The 14876-nt window shown below is 49.4% G+C and overlaps 1 protein-coding gene across 4 annotated transcripts in view; it reads left to right on the forward strand.

Moving 5' to 3' along the window:
* TMCC3 (transmembrane and coiled-coil domain family 3) overlaps positions 1–14876 on the forward strand; it is a 272769-nt gene that overhangs the window by 195462 nt on the left and 62431 nt on the right. Inside the window, exon 1 of one of the 4 annotated variants that reach the window (XM_021092752.1) lies at positions 1756–1982. The exons of 2 other annotated variants lie outside the window; for them this stretch is intronic. In XM_021092752.1, the coding sequence (XP_020948411.1) occupies positions 1905–1982 (78 nt within the window). In that variant the 5' untranslated portion in view covers positions 1756–1904. Of the gene's footprint in view, positions 1–1755; positions 1983–11066; positions 11363–14876 lie in introns of those variants that run through there. One more of the 4 variants, XM_021092753.1, reaches the window with a different exon arrangement.

The following is a 14876-nucleotide window of genomic DNA, read 5'->3' on the forward strand; positions in this document are numbered from 1 at the left end:
ATATATAGGCATTCCCCACTGTGGCTCAGGGGAAATGAATCTGACTAGTATCCATGAAGATGCAGGTTCGATCCCTTGCCTTGATCAGTGGGTTAAGGATCTGGTGTTGCTGTGGCTGTGGAATAGGCCAGTGGCTGCAGCTCCGATTCTGACCCCTAGCCTGAGAACCTCCGTATGCTGTGGGTGCGGCCCTAAACAGACAAAAATAAATAAATAAATAGCATATACACTGAGAAATAAATCCGACCCTTGCTTGTAGCTACCTAGTTCCCCTCTCCTACCATCAGTTTCTTGGCTCTTTCCCTGGTTTCTTGCTAATCCTCCCGGAAGTATGCCTGCATATTTAAGTATATGCATATATTATTTTTATATAAATAGTGGAATACCATATATATTATCTGCACATTGTCTTTTTTACTTAACCATATATGTTAGTGATATTTCGGGAGCTATGCATAGAGAATTGCCCTCTTATTAGTTACCTGACACTCCCCTGGATGCATATATCATAGCTTAGTCTCCTTCTGAGGGACATTTAGGTTGTTCTGACTTTTGCCATGGCCGTCTAACCAGTGTCCCTTCGACTCTTTAATCGGTGCTTCACACAGCTATTCAGATATCCCTCCTTAAATTTCCATCCTGATATTGTCTCCATTCAGAAACCGCCAGCACCTGCCCAATACTCAAGAATAGGGCTGAACTTCCCTGCCTTGAAAGCAGAGCTCTGCATCACAGTCTCCAGGTTCCCAGGCTAGGGGTCTAATCAGAGCTGCTGGCCTACACCACAGCCACAGCAATGCCAGATCCGAGTCGCATCTGCGACCTACATCACAGCTCATGGCAACGCCGGATCCTTAACTCACTGAGGCCAGGGATCGAACCTGCAACCTCATGGTTCCTAGTAGGATTCGTTTCCGCTGTGCCACGACGGGAAGTCCTCCAACTACTTTTTTCATCATGTCTTTCTGTTCCTGAAGAGACCCCCTCAACAGACGACTTGAGGTTTTCCAAATGTACCTTTGTTTTCATGCTCAGTATTTTTCTTCTGCCTACACATCCCTCCCCCTCCAGCCCTTTGGGGGGGAGGAGCACATCCCGCTTTCCTTCTAGGCTGGTCACATCACCCTCTAACTCCTCTCCCGAGCAGCTGCACTTTCCATATTTCAACTCAGTCTCCCACTGGTACACCCTATATAACCGGACCAGGTGTTCTGACTCCAGATTTCTCTGTGGGCAGGGACTGTTCACTGGAAATAGGAAATACTAAAATGAAAAGATATGTCCCGACTTTCGAGTAGCTTCCAACATAAAGGTGAGCCAGAAATGAAAAATTAAAATACGTTATCACATTGCTCAGTGAAATCAGAAGAAAAAACAGGAACTTAAACAAACAAACAAACCCAAAACAACTCTGTGCCCTACCCCGGGGCATGGCACGGCGTCGATGTCTCATAAGTGTACGTTGAATAAAAGCGTAGCATGGAAGGCAAGCCTCCAGTTCTTGCCAAAAATCCATCTTGTATCATAAACATACAAAGAAGTCAACAAAGAGTGGAGATGTCGCTGGTCCCTTGAGGAGGAAGAGGGCAGTGTGGGAGGGGGTGGGATCCAGTTTCAGCGTCGGAACGGGGCGGAGCTGCGGCACCTGGAGAGGGTCTCGGGCGGGCGGGCGGGGCGCGCGGGGAGGGGAAGGGGGAGGAGTCTCGCGCTCCGGCCCCGCCTTCTCCCCACCGCGCGGCGGCGGCGGCGGCGGCGCAGGGCGGCCGCGCGGGTGTTGGCAGCAGCGGCGGCGGCAGCCCGCGCCGCCCCCTGGCCTCGGCTCCCCAGGGCGAGCCGGAGCGCGGCCGGCCTCTCGCGGCGCGGCGGCCCGGGGCCCCGGGAAAGTTAGCAGCCCGAGCGCCGAGATGCCGGGGAGCGACACGGCCCTCACTGTGGACCGGACCTACTCCGACCCCGGCAGGCACCACCGCTTCAAGAGCCGGGTGAGAGGCGCGGGGCGGGGGTGGCCCTGGGGGCGCCCGGCCGAGGGGCGAGGACGACCTCGCCCCGCGCGTTTCGCCGCCTCGCTCCTGCTGTCCCTTCCCAGCGACCCCGGGGCTGGGCTCCCTCGCTCTGGCGGGGCTGGGAAGGGAGGCGTGGGAGCCCGGCCCGCGGTTCCGAGACCCCAGGCCCCTCTCCCGGACGGGGGCAGCTCAGAGCCCGGCCCGCCGCCCTGGGTCCCCGCGCGCCCGGGTCTCCCCGACGTCCGGAGCTCCGCCGCCCCCTCCGCCAGGGAGCGCCCGCCGCACGGTGCCGGACGCCAGGGGATCCCGCCACCCGCGGCACCGTGTCCGCAGGGGGCGGCTTCCCTCCCCTTCCTGAGCCGCGGTGCAGCCGGCCCGTCTCGTGGCCCTCGAGGTTTCGGGCTCGGCGCTGGCGGCTGGAGCGCGAGGGCTGTGCACTGCCGGGAGGCGGCGAGGCGGCGGACCCGCTGCCCGGTTCCCCGCGGCCGCTCCTCCCGGCTCTGCCCCAGCGAAAAGTCAGTCTGCGCGCTGCCTCTTCAGAGTTTCTGGGCGTGCGGAGCAGGCGCCCTCTCCATTGTTTGCAGTGTAATTTGCTGTTACTGATTTCGGCTGTGGGCGAAAATAGCTTTTCAGAGTCTGCTGCGGAGACGAGCCCTAGTTTGAGCAGAGAGGAGGGCCTCAGCCTGAGCGCTGGTCCCTCCGGGCAGAGGAAGCCCCCACGCCGGGGATGCCTTTGCTCTCCGGGTGTTTAAGCGTCGAGGCTCGATACTTCGTCCCCCCCTCCGCCCCGCCCCCGGCTGATCGAAGTGCCATTTAGAACAGCACCCCCTCCACCTTGGCATTCGGGCAGAGGGTACCGGGAGATGTTCTTTGCTCCCTTGCTCACTTGTCAGATCTCGCCGTTTGAGTGCCAGCCTCCACGTAGAACGTTCCCGGAGGTAGGGGGTCGTGCTCGCATATGTTACTCAATTTAACAGAATGATTTAAGTTTTTTTCAGATTAAGTATATTTAGTGAAATAATACTTAGCTTCTGCATCCACTCCGCTCTCCCCTCCTCGCAAAGGAATTGTCTTTTTTTTTTTTTTTCCTCTCCCTGCTTTTCTTCCAAAGTTCCACAACAGTTTATGATGAAAAGAACTGGAAACTCCATTTGGCAGAAAATATTGATGAAAGAATCCGTGGTTACCTATACAGCTAAGACATTTTTTTTGTGAGGGTGGATGACTGCTGATAAACAGTGTTAACTGCAGAAAAAGGGTGGGGATCTTTTTCTAATGCATTTGCAATTTGGAGGTGAGCTTAGGCTGTAGTTGTCGAAGAAATTTCAGGTTTGAGAAAAGTATGGAAGCTCGGTTTCCCTTCTCACAACTGTGATAATCTTCACGTAAACAACAGGATTATGACTCTTTGAGGGATGGATGGTTCATTGTGAGCCTATTTAAGCAATTTGGCAGAACTCACGGAACTTTCCAAACCTCACTCTTTTTTGCCTTAACTGCGGAGATGGAAAGTGGCAAAGCAAATGTGTAAAGTTAGCTGCAGACTTTATGTCTGCTGCATATGCCGCTGTTCCATCTCCACAGCCGTCTTTCCTGTTAAAGTACCAGAACCTTATGTGAAGGGGGTTTCTTGTTTTGTTTCAATTTCTATTGACAGTGTTATGCTGAGACCTTTGTTTTGTTAGCATGGAGATACCTGTTGTTTATATAGACCATCCGTTAAAATTGAGTTAAACATTATATGTACTGATTATTCTAAATTAACTTATTGGAGGAGTTCCCGTCGTGGCGCAGTGGTTAACGAATCCGACTAGGAACCATGAGGTTGCGGGTTCGGTCCCTGCCCTTGCTCAGTGGGTTAAGGATCCGGCGTTGCCGTGAGCTGTGGTGTAGGTTGCAGACGCGGCTCGGATCCTGTGTTGCTGTGGCTCTGGCGTAGGCCGGTGGCTACAGCTCCGATTCGACCCCTAGCCTGGGAACCTCCATATGCCGCGGAAGCGGCCCAAGAAATAGCAACAACAACAACAACAACAAAAAAAAAAAAGACAAAAAAAAAATAAATTAACTTATTGGAGAAATGAAATCTCTTGAGGACTAGAAGAAGTCAGATGGAGAAAGACTGGAACGTCAGTGGACAGTGATCTCAAGTTCTACACTCGTGATCATGCTGAGATACCTGTTTGAATTTTCTTTTTTTGGCTTTGTAGGGCTGTACCTGCGGCATATGGAAATTCCCAGGCTAGGGATTGAGTCGGAGCAGCAGCTGCTAGCGTATGCCATGGCAGCGTGGCATCTGAACCACATCCGCAGCCTACACCCCAGCTCTCCGCCACACCCATCCTTAACCCACTGATGGAGGCCAGGGGTGGAATCCATATCCTCATGGACACTAGTCGGGTGCTAAAACCGCCGAGCCACAACGGCAGCTCCCTGTTGACACTTCTTGACTGTTGGCTTTTAGGGCTTCTGTTGCTGAGGCAGGGGCGAATAGAGAGAATTAATGGAAATTCTGAAAACTCGTAAGAGCTTTTCTCCCAGTGGAGCTGATACAATTTTGAATCTGTCTTAAGGCTGCTGTAACGAAGGGAAGGCTTTAGCAGCAGTGTTCCTGTGAAGAAAGTCTCCTGGTGGATATTGTAGCTCCTGAGTGTGGAACTCGCTCAGACGTCGCTGTAAAGCCGTATTTTTCTGTACGCTCAGAAAGCGGAGGATGTCGAGGGAGTCCGTCAGGGGGCCCTACGGGTTGATTTCTTGATGTCACTTTCTCCTTGGCAATAAACCATCTGGGTCAAGATGTTAAAAGAACCTTTTGGTGGACTCATTAGCTCCCTAAAAACACTGCAATGAGAACTGGAAGTGCATGTGAAGAGTCGATGAACCTTTGAGGGATACAGTTTCTTCCCGGGTAGGGACTAAGGCTCTGTGAGCTCAAGTTCTTGGTTACCCTGAATGGGTATCTTTTGAGTTCAAAATTGATGTCCTGTTGAGATAACAGGGAAAATACGCATCTCTTGCCGAGCTTGTTGAAGCCTTTGAGAGTGGAATCATGATGAGACAGTGTACTATTTTAAGTACACAAGTCTATTTTTATAGCCAGGTGGATTAACCTAAATTCCCCCCCCCCAACTCTGGTGAAAATGTAACATAACTAATGATGAATCCTGTGATTGTCTCTAGGCTGACAAGTCAGAATCATTCACATTTTTAAACTTCATGTGGGTAAAACTCAGAAATGGTACATGTTAAAACTCAGTGTACATAATATCCTTTACTTTAAAAGAAAGAGCATATATATAAATAGAATCCTACTTTCTTTTTCATGCCCTAGATAGTTAAAGCCTATTCTCTTTTTAAGAATATAGGCAGTTTGCTTTCTATACAGGAACTGATTTTTATTAATCAGTTATGTCTGAATCCATTTTTTGTTGGTCCTAATTTTAAATAGTCTAAGATACCATCTTCAGCCACTTGGGTAACAGTGGCGAGCCCCACCGGCTCTTCTATCACATTCTGGCTTTTTACACGCACTTTTCAGGGTGGGGAGGGGCAAGGTCTGACCTTTCTGAGCCTCCAGGCCCCATCTATAAAAGGTGATAATAGTCCCTACTTTGAGGACTGGTTGGGAGTTTTCAGTAAGAGAATTTGTAAAAACAGTGGTTGTAGGCACCCTAGTAATTAATTGCTGTTTTTCTCCATGTGTAAGGTGAATAGTGTTTTTTCTTGTTCTCATAGGAGCTGCTAGTTGTCCTGAGTGCCTACCCTCCCTGCCTCTAGTCTATCAGCTTTGCCTTTAGAGCTTTGATATTTTTCTGGGATTCGTTCCTTCCTCCCATGTTCCCTAGTCACCCCTCCTTAGCTTAGCAGCTGGAGAGCTCAGGAAGAGATCTCCGTGCATTAGCTTCCTCACTGCTCTGTGATTTCATCAACTTCTGTCCGTCCTGCCTGCAGGGACCAGACTGTCTGTCTGCAGAACCCCTTTCGTTGGGCTCGCCCGCAGAAGACAGGTCAGGTACTGGTGCTGCTTAGTAGATGTGACTGAGACCTTGTCATCATCCTAAGTCTTAGTTTCCTCTTTCAATCACAGAGGTGTCATGAGGACTAGATGAATAATGTCTGTAAAATATCAGGTACACAGTAAGAACTCAAGAGGTGGCAGCCAGTCTTATGTTATTACTATGGAAGGTGTATTCATAAGCTTGAAAATGCACAGATTGCTAATTTGTGAATAATATGGAAACTTTTCTGGCATTCTTAGCATTTGGTGCCTCCCTTTCTCACGTGTTCCTCATCACAGTGATTGTTTACGTGTTTATAAACTATCGACACCTGCGCTTTGAGAGCAAGACATGTCATTCATTCAGCAAACACACGTCGAGCACTGTCCTTGTGCTGGCGGTGTCCCATCCACTGCAAAACACCAGGACAGCGGCTACCAAGTTGGATCGTGGGCTGTGCTTGTGTCAGACCCGCTGCCTGAATTTCCAAGGCTGTGCTCCTAAGGTCAGAAATCAGATCTCATCCTTCTGGGAGGATAGTGCCCAGATCTTGAGGTGAGAGAGGCTACAGCTTTCAGCCCTGTCGATTCTTAATTATGTTTTTGTGTTTTCAGGGGTGGGGCTGGTGAGAGACAAACAGATAATCTGGCTTCTCTGGAAACTTAATATCCGTTCAGGGCATCTCATTGATACTTGTGGCCCAGGAAATTCCCTTCTCTTTTACAAAAAACGGTGATACTAAGTGCAGAAGTCTGTAGTGTCTGAAGCAAGACCTGTGTGGGGCCCGATTGCCCCCTGTAGTACATCTGTAAGCATTGGGAGGTTTGGAAATGGGTCCAGAGTTGCATGATGAGTAGTGGCCAGAGGCAGCGGAAAAGAGGCTGTCGGAGCCTCCTCACCGTGGAAGTGGTTGGGCGGTGATGGAAGCAGGTGATGAGATGCTTACTTCCTGGGCAGGAGCCTTCTGTCGTAGGTGACAGTGACCTGGTGACGTGGTAAACTGAGTGTGTGGTTTGCGAGCATACGTTTAACCGGTGATTTGTTTTATTTTAGAGTTAATTAAAGGCATGGTGAATAATGGTAAGTGTCTTCGAACCTGAATTTCCTTAAGCGTAGCGTGGATGGATTGATGAGGTTGTGTTTTTTGAGCGATGCTTTGCTGCAGGCTCACTGGTTCTCCCTTCAGAGGAGAACAAATTGCCAGCCTCCACCAGCACGCCCGCTTGTCACATCCGCTGTGGAACCCCAAGACAGCTGCTCCCAAGTTGGATTGCTGGGTATGTTTGCTTCAGACCCGCTGCCTGAATTTCCAGGGCTGCTGCTAAGGTCAGGAATCAGCCTCGTCCTTTTGGGGGATATTGCCCAGATCTTGATGTAGGGGAGGCTGCAGCTTTCAGCCCTGCTCTTTCTTAATTGTGTTTTCATGTTTTCAGTGGAGGGGGCTGGTGAGAGAGAAGAGAACCATGAATCACTGTGCTGTGAATCAGAATGAGGACTTTACATTCCTCCGGGAAGGAACATCGGGATATATGATCTGTGCATACTCCAGCTGCTTCCGCTGACTCGGGGGAGGGGGTGCCCCGAAGGAAAATGTAGGGTGTCTGTTGACTGTTCCTCAGTAAGAAGGCAGAGGGGTGTACATGAGAAGAGGAATGCAGCAACCTCGATTACAGCCAGCATGTATCAGTTCCTCCCTGTACACCAGGCACGGTATTAGGCTCTGTGAATGCACCATCTCCTTAAACCGAATGATAGCCTGTTTATAGTTCCATTTTACAGATGGGGGAGTTGAGGCCCAGATGGGTTCAGTAATTTGCCCTAGGTGCTGTGGCTCTTATTATATGTGGTGGAGCTGGGGTTTGATGAGCCGCTGTCTAATTCCAGAACTTGCATTTTTACTGCTTCTCAGTCTTCTGCCTCTGAGCTGAGTGCTGGTGAGTAGGTCAGTCATACCACACCTGTTGGGCACTTGAGGATGAGTGTGCCCTCTGAGCTGTGTGATGGGGATTCTTAGGATGCAGCCCTTTGCCAGTCCTCTGCTTGTGGTCCCATGTACCCATTAGGTTTTTGATGAATGAATGATTTAGAGCCATCACTTAAGAATTTTTTTTTAGCTTTTTATAGTGCTTAGGAGGTGAGAATTTTGCCTGTAGTGCAGGGAAGTCTTCAAGGCTGTTAAATAAACTCATGATTTAAAGACATTCATAGAGTTCCCATTGTGATGCAGCCGAAGCGAATCCGACTAGGAGCCATGAGGTTGCGCGTTCAATCCCTGGCCTTGCTCTGTGGGTTGAGGATCCAGCATTGCTGTGAGCTGGGTGTAGGTTACAGACACGGCTCGGATCCCAAGTTGTTGAGGCTGTGGTGTAGGCTGCGGGCTATAGCTCCAATTGGACCCCTAGCCTGGAAACCTCCATATGCCACTGGTAAGGCCCTAAAAAGACCAAAATAAATAAATAAATAAATAAATAAAGCCGTTCTTAAAGAATCATTTTCTAGCCTGGTATTTGGTCTCTGGAGGATGAGCAGTTGAAGGACATAATGAGAGCAGTTCCTCCTTGTGACACTTGTGACACAGACTGGCCTCACTGATCTCCCTGTAGGACTTTAGCTTCACTGGGCTGAAGGCATGTGCATCTCACACTTAAGACAGAGGGTTGAAATGTTAGACTCAAGGTTTCACCACGTTCAACTTGGAGGAGAATTCAGACATGAACTCCAGACTCTTCCCCTTGCAGATGTAGAGGAGTGACAGCCAGCCAGACTGGAACGAGTGAAATTATGTCATGAATAGTACTAACCATTATGCCAGCTTCTGTCTTTTTTGGGGGGAGGAGCACTGCACCAGCAGCATGTGGAAGTTCCCAGGCCTGCAACCTATGCCATCAATGGCTGTGGCAACGCTAGGTCCTGAACCCTCTGTGCTGGGCTGGGGATCAAACCTGAGCTGCTGCAGAGGCAACACTGGATCCTTAATCTGTTGCACCTCAGCAGGAACTCCACCAGCTTCTGTCTTTTTTTTTTTTTTTTTTTTTGTCTTTTTAGGTTCGCACACATGGCATATGAAGGTTCCCAGGCTAGGGGTCCAGTCGGAGCTGTAGCTGCCGGCCTATGCCAGAGCCACCCAATGCGGGGTCCGAGCCGTGTCTGTGACCTACATCACAGCTCACGGCAACACCAGATCCTTAGCCCACTGAGCGGAGGCCAGGGATCAAACCCACATCCTTGTGGATACTAGTTGGGTTCATTAACCACTAAACCACAACGTTAATTCCACACTAGCTTCTGTCTTAAAAGAGAATTCCTTAGGAGTTCCTGCTGTGGCATAGCAGGTTAAGGACCTGGTGTTGCCACAGCTGTGGCATAGATTACAGCTGAGATGTGATTCCCTGGCCCAGGAATTTTTCATATGCTATGGGTGTGGCCAGAGAGAGAGGAAGAATTCCTTAAAAGAAAACAGCTTCTAATATTTTTTTAAGACCAAGTGAAGCTAAGTTACATGTGCTAAATATCTCAAAATTGAACTAGGTAAGATGAGAATTTTAAATTATTTTCAATTGAGAATTGATTGATGAACAGATTTAAACTTTTGTGAACTTTTTAGGTGAAAATACTGAATTCGAATGGTTTAGTGTTTAAACCATTTTCCTTCTGAATTCATTTTCAAGTTTTGAGCAGGGTTAGGGTGAAGAATGGGTGACAATTCCTATATCAAACTACTTAGCTGCACTGGATCTTCTGCCACTTCTAAAACATTATCTCTTCTGGGGTTGCTTTCAGTGTCATTTTTTTCAAGAGGAAGTTTTGAGAGGTGCCTTCTCCCTGTTGGGATAGGACGTTGGGGAGCAACATATGTAAGTCATAGAATAAATATATCCTCTTTGTATTTAACTTAGAACTCAACCCAGTCTTGCATTACCTCTGCAGCCCTCTGTTCCTGTGAATCTCTCTTGAGAGCTTCTTCCAGCACTAAGTGTCTTTAGTGTATATTAGCTTCCCCACAACGCAGCCTCTAAACACACCCCAAAGACATGTTCTTGTTCTTGGCCAGAGAAACATTCCCATGCTGCAAGCCTGGGGGAAGGCAGGGATGGGGTTCAGGGGTCTTTCCAGGGACGGCCTGTGCCGTGCCCACCCCCAGGGACGGGCCTCCCCGGGTGAAAGTGTGTGGTTCCTGCCTTGCACGCTGACTTGAGAGCCTACCCCAGGTGTGCAAGACCTTTCCGCCCACATGTTCCCCAGGCGCCTCAAAGGCTGTGTATCAAGCTTAATTCTCCGTTGTGGCGCAGCGGAAGCGAAACTGACTAGTATCCATGAGGACGTGGGTTTGATCCCTGGCCTCGCTCATTGGGTTAAGGATCCAGCGTTGCGGTGAGCTGTGGTGTAGGTCGCAGATGGGGCTCGATCTGGCGTTGCTGTGGCTGTGGCGCAGGCCGGCGGCTGCAGCTCTGATTCAGCCCCTAGTCTGGGAACCTCCATAGGCCTCAGGTGTGGCCCTAAAAAAAAAGCCTAATTCTCTCCCCACCACCGCCCACCCACCTGCCCCCGCCCCCAGTTCCTGGGGCATACTTTCCCCATGCAGCCAATCCCCAAACCCGCTGCCGGGAAGCCCCCTCAGTCCGCCCCCTTACCCACCACATCCCACAGTTTACTTCTGAAATTTTCTCAACCACCGTCTCCTCTTTATCCCCAGCATCCCTCTCTTCGTGTGCTTCTGGGTTTGAGGGCTGTAACGAAGGGTTCAGAGTCTGGACTCTGGAGTCCAGCTGCAATGCCAGCTCCTCCACCTGCCGGCTGAGTGAAGGACCGTGAGAAGTGGGGTGGGATACCCGTCCAGGCCTGTGTCCTCTGCGGCAGAGTCCCCGGAATGCACTCCCACCCAGGCCTCCACGCAGTGCTTGTGACCCCTGCGCCTTGATTTACTTAGTTTTTCCAAATCCGTTCACTCCTCAAAACCCGCATTTATGTTTAAGGTAGCCATGCTCCTGAACTTTGCTGGGCCGCTGAGGCCTGCAGCACCAGAGTAAAAAGGAGCTCAGCAAGGGCGGGAGCTTCTTTGGAGCGCTGGGAGCCACCAGAGCCTTTCTCCTGGGCTGAATCAGCTGGTGGATTGCGGATTGTTTCCAGGAGACGAGACTTGCTGGCTGTGACTGTGTGTTTCCTGCTTCGTTTCTGACCACCTGAAATGATTTGGAATCATTTGGGTGGAGACCCCTGGTCTCAAGGTATCACGTCTCTTCCTTCATGAGACGCTTCTTTTAGACCCACTGGCCTAGAGGCGCTTAGACTTCTTTTTTTCTTCTCCTGGTGGATTGTGAAACATTTCAGAATTGAATGTTTGGGGATGAACAAATGCACTGCCTGGTGAGTTAGAGGCAGGCTTGTCGGGATAGGGATACTTGGGAGAGGCTGGGACACTGGGAGTTGTGCCTGGGTTGGGCCATGTTTCTAGTCTTCTAATGACGCGAGAGGCGAAGGCAGGCCTGAGGCTAACAAGTGCACCGTCCAGAAGATGCAGATGCTTTGGGAATTTCAGGCAGGGACAGAAAGTGGGTGGAGAAGAAACTTAAGCTCTGTGTGTTTTTCTGAAGTAACGTTGAATCGAATCAGGCTGTATCTGCAGGCTTGTTGAAGGTAAGGGAATCGAATGCCTTGAGCTGCGGCCTCTCACAGGGTAAGGACTTGCCCAGAGAGAAAGTCCGCCCTTCGCAAACGCTATGCTTCAACACCTCCGTATATTTACTCCTGTGTGTGCAACTGTGTGTTGGGACTAAAAGTCCCCCCCCTTTTTTTTCTGTCTTTGTAAAGATGTTGTGATAATCCAGAAGGCTTGGAACCCGACTTCGGATCGTCAGTGAGTGGAGTAGTATTTTAATCTCACTAATTGGAACAGGTGGCCTTGATTTGCGACTGAATCACTCCTTGGCATGGATTTTAATTTATCTGAAAATATGAGACCCATTCAGTAAGAGCTGTGCGGGCTGTGTCTGGGCATCAGGCGAAGTGCTCGGAAGCCTCAGCCATTAAATGCACGGAAGGCAGGGAGGAGGATTGAAGAAAGGGAGTTGAATCGGTTGCTGCTTTGATCCCATTCTTAAATGTTGCGCCAAGAGCTGGTGGAGGAATGTGGTCAAGGGACCATGTCCGACTGCTTGGGACGACTGCTTGTAAATGGTTCTCCAAAGGAGGAAGGCGTCTAAGCATCTCCTTTGCATCCATCCGTAAGGTGACTTGGTTCAAGAGGACTTCAGGTTGTCCTCATGGTTCTCTGAGTCTCAGCACATCTCCAGGTGTTGGTGAAGGTGTGCGATGCCTTAAGACACCTGTCATGGAGTCAGAGATGCTCTCCAGATCATGAACTTCTCAACCTGGACCACTCCTTTGTTTTTACCGCAAATGTGTGCTTGGCCTAGCGTCTTGTCAATATCTTGCTTGACTTCCTTCAGCAGGACAGAATCGCAGCTTCTTAGCCTGACACCCAGTCTCTCATTCGACTTTCTTTCACCCCCTCTCTGCCCCTGAGCTGTGGTCTCCTTTCTTTGTGGGATCCCATGCCTCCCGTCTCTGCTGGTAGGCACTTGCTCCATCCTCTTGCATGGGAATGGTTATGCTCTTCTTATCCAGACACGGAGCCTGGTACCTAGCTGGGACTTGTAGTAAAGACTGACCCAATGAGTGAATGCGGGTATGCGGTGAAATCGCGCTGCAGGACTGGGGAACCTGGAAGACATGCTCTGCTCCTGATCCGTGTTCAGATTGTTTTAATTTCTGTTCAGGATTCTGATATGTGAATATTCCAGATTTATTTAACCATTTCCTTATTGAAGGGTAGGCGTATTGCTTCCAGTCTTTGGTTACTGTAGGCCCCTCACTGGCTGCCCTTGGGCATGCTGCCTTTCACACATACGAGGAATGTGGTTGTAGGCTACATTCTTAAAAGTGGAATCTCCAAAGGCTGTGCGCATGTGAAATTATGATATTGTGAACTTGACCACTGTACTTGTGTCAGACACGAGGCGCTGAGGGGGCAGTGGGGGGGGGACTAATACAGCTTATACACCCATCCGTGGGGGGGGGGGACTAATACAGCTTATACACCCATCCATGGATGAACACACCCCAGCTCCTGTCTCACCGGGACAGTGTGTTACCAAGTTTTTTGACCTTTGCCAGTCTGGTAGGTGAAAACGGGTAGCTCATTTTAATTTATGTTTTTCCCCAATATGAATGGGGTTGATCGTCTTTTTAAAATGTTTACTTTGAAATAATTACAGACCCGCAAGAAGTTGCAAAAAAAGAAAGAAAATACAGAGATGACGTCCATGTCCTCTTCCCCCAGATTCTCCCGGTGGTGACATCTCATGTAATTTTGTGAATCATATTTTCACCCACTTAAAAAACATCTGTATTTAGTGTGAACCACCTATTTATTCTGTCCCTTTACCCATTTGGTTGGTAATCTCTCAAATTGATTTGTAGAAGTTTTTTTACTTATTGAATAGGCTGTTGTGTATATACATGTTTTTCCCAGTTTGTCATTTCTGACGGTTAATTTTCTATTTCATGTAACAAATTACCACACATCTTCCAGCTTGAAACAACACCCATTTATCATCTCACAGGTTCCCTGGGACTGGGAGGCCAGGCCCACTTACCTGCATCTTCTGCTCAGCGTTTCGTCATCCTGAAATCCAGGCGTCAGCCACAACTCCAGTCTTGTTTGAGGCATGGAATCCTTTTCCAAGCTCACTGGTTGTTCACTGAGTTAATCTCTTTACAGCCTAGAACTGAGGCCCTCAGTCCCCAGGGGCTCCCCGCTGTTCCCTGCCGTGTGCCCCTCTCCACAACATGGGAGTTTGTTTCCTTCTTTTCTTTTCTTTTTTTTCTATCTTTCCATTTTTAGCCGCCCCGCGCTTGTGGAGTTCCCCAGCCAGGGATCAGATCTGAGCCGCAGCTGCAACTTATGCTGCAGCTGTGGCAACGCCAGATCCTTTAACCCACTGTGTCGGGCTGGGGACGGAGCCTGTGTCCTGGCACTGCAGAGGTGCCACCACTGATCCCGTGGCACCACAGTGGGAACCCCAGGTAGTTTGTTTCTTCATTGTCAACAGGCGATGTCTCTGTTGTATGACCTCTAGACGAGGGCTCTTTGAGAGGCTCTCCCACCCAGGTGTTCCACCTTTTGGTGAACTGAAGTCAGCAGATGAGTCAACTGACGAATTACACGTGCAGAATTCTTTTACCCTTGTGACCTAATCATGGGAGTGGAATCCCATGATGTTCACAAGTCTTGCTTACCCTCGAGGGGAGGTTGTTCTACAGGATGTATTCACTAGAGGGTAGGAATCTTGGGGGCTCTCTTAGAGTTCTGTCTCCCACACTGACTTCATGGTATGTCGTGTGTGTAGAGCCAGGCAGGTAGCAAGCACTGAATAAGTATCAACCAGACTGGAGTTCCCATCGGGGCTCAGTGGTTCATGAACCCGACTAATATCATGAGGATGTGGGTTCGATCCCTGGCCTCGCTCAGAGGGTTAAGGATCTGGCGTTTCCCTGAGCTGTGGTGTAGGTCAAAGAGGCGGCTCAGATCCTGCATTGCTGTGGCTGTGGCGTAGGCTGGCAGCTGCAGTTCTGTTTTGACCCCTAGCCTGGGAACCTCCATATGCTATGAGTGCAGCCCTAAAAAGGCAAAACAAACAAACAAAAAAACCCCAAAAAACAAAAACATTACCCAGACTATGTCATGAAGAAATTAAACATTTTCGGACATAAGGGTGTACAGGTTTGTGTCATTCTTAGAATGGCCTTTCAGACTTTAAGATTCTTTAAAAAAAACCAAAACACTGTGTTTTTTAAAAATACGTTTTACGATTTTTAT

Source organism: Sus scrofa, chromosome 5 (assembly GCF_000003025.6).
Source record: "Sus scrofa isolate TJ Tabasco breed Duroc chromosome 5, Sscrofa11.1, whole genome shotgun sequence".
NCBI lineage: Eukaryota > Metazoa > Chordata > Mammalia > Artiodactyla > Suidae > Sus > Sus scrofa.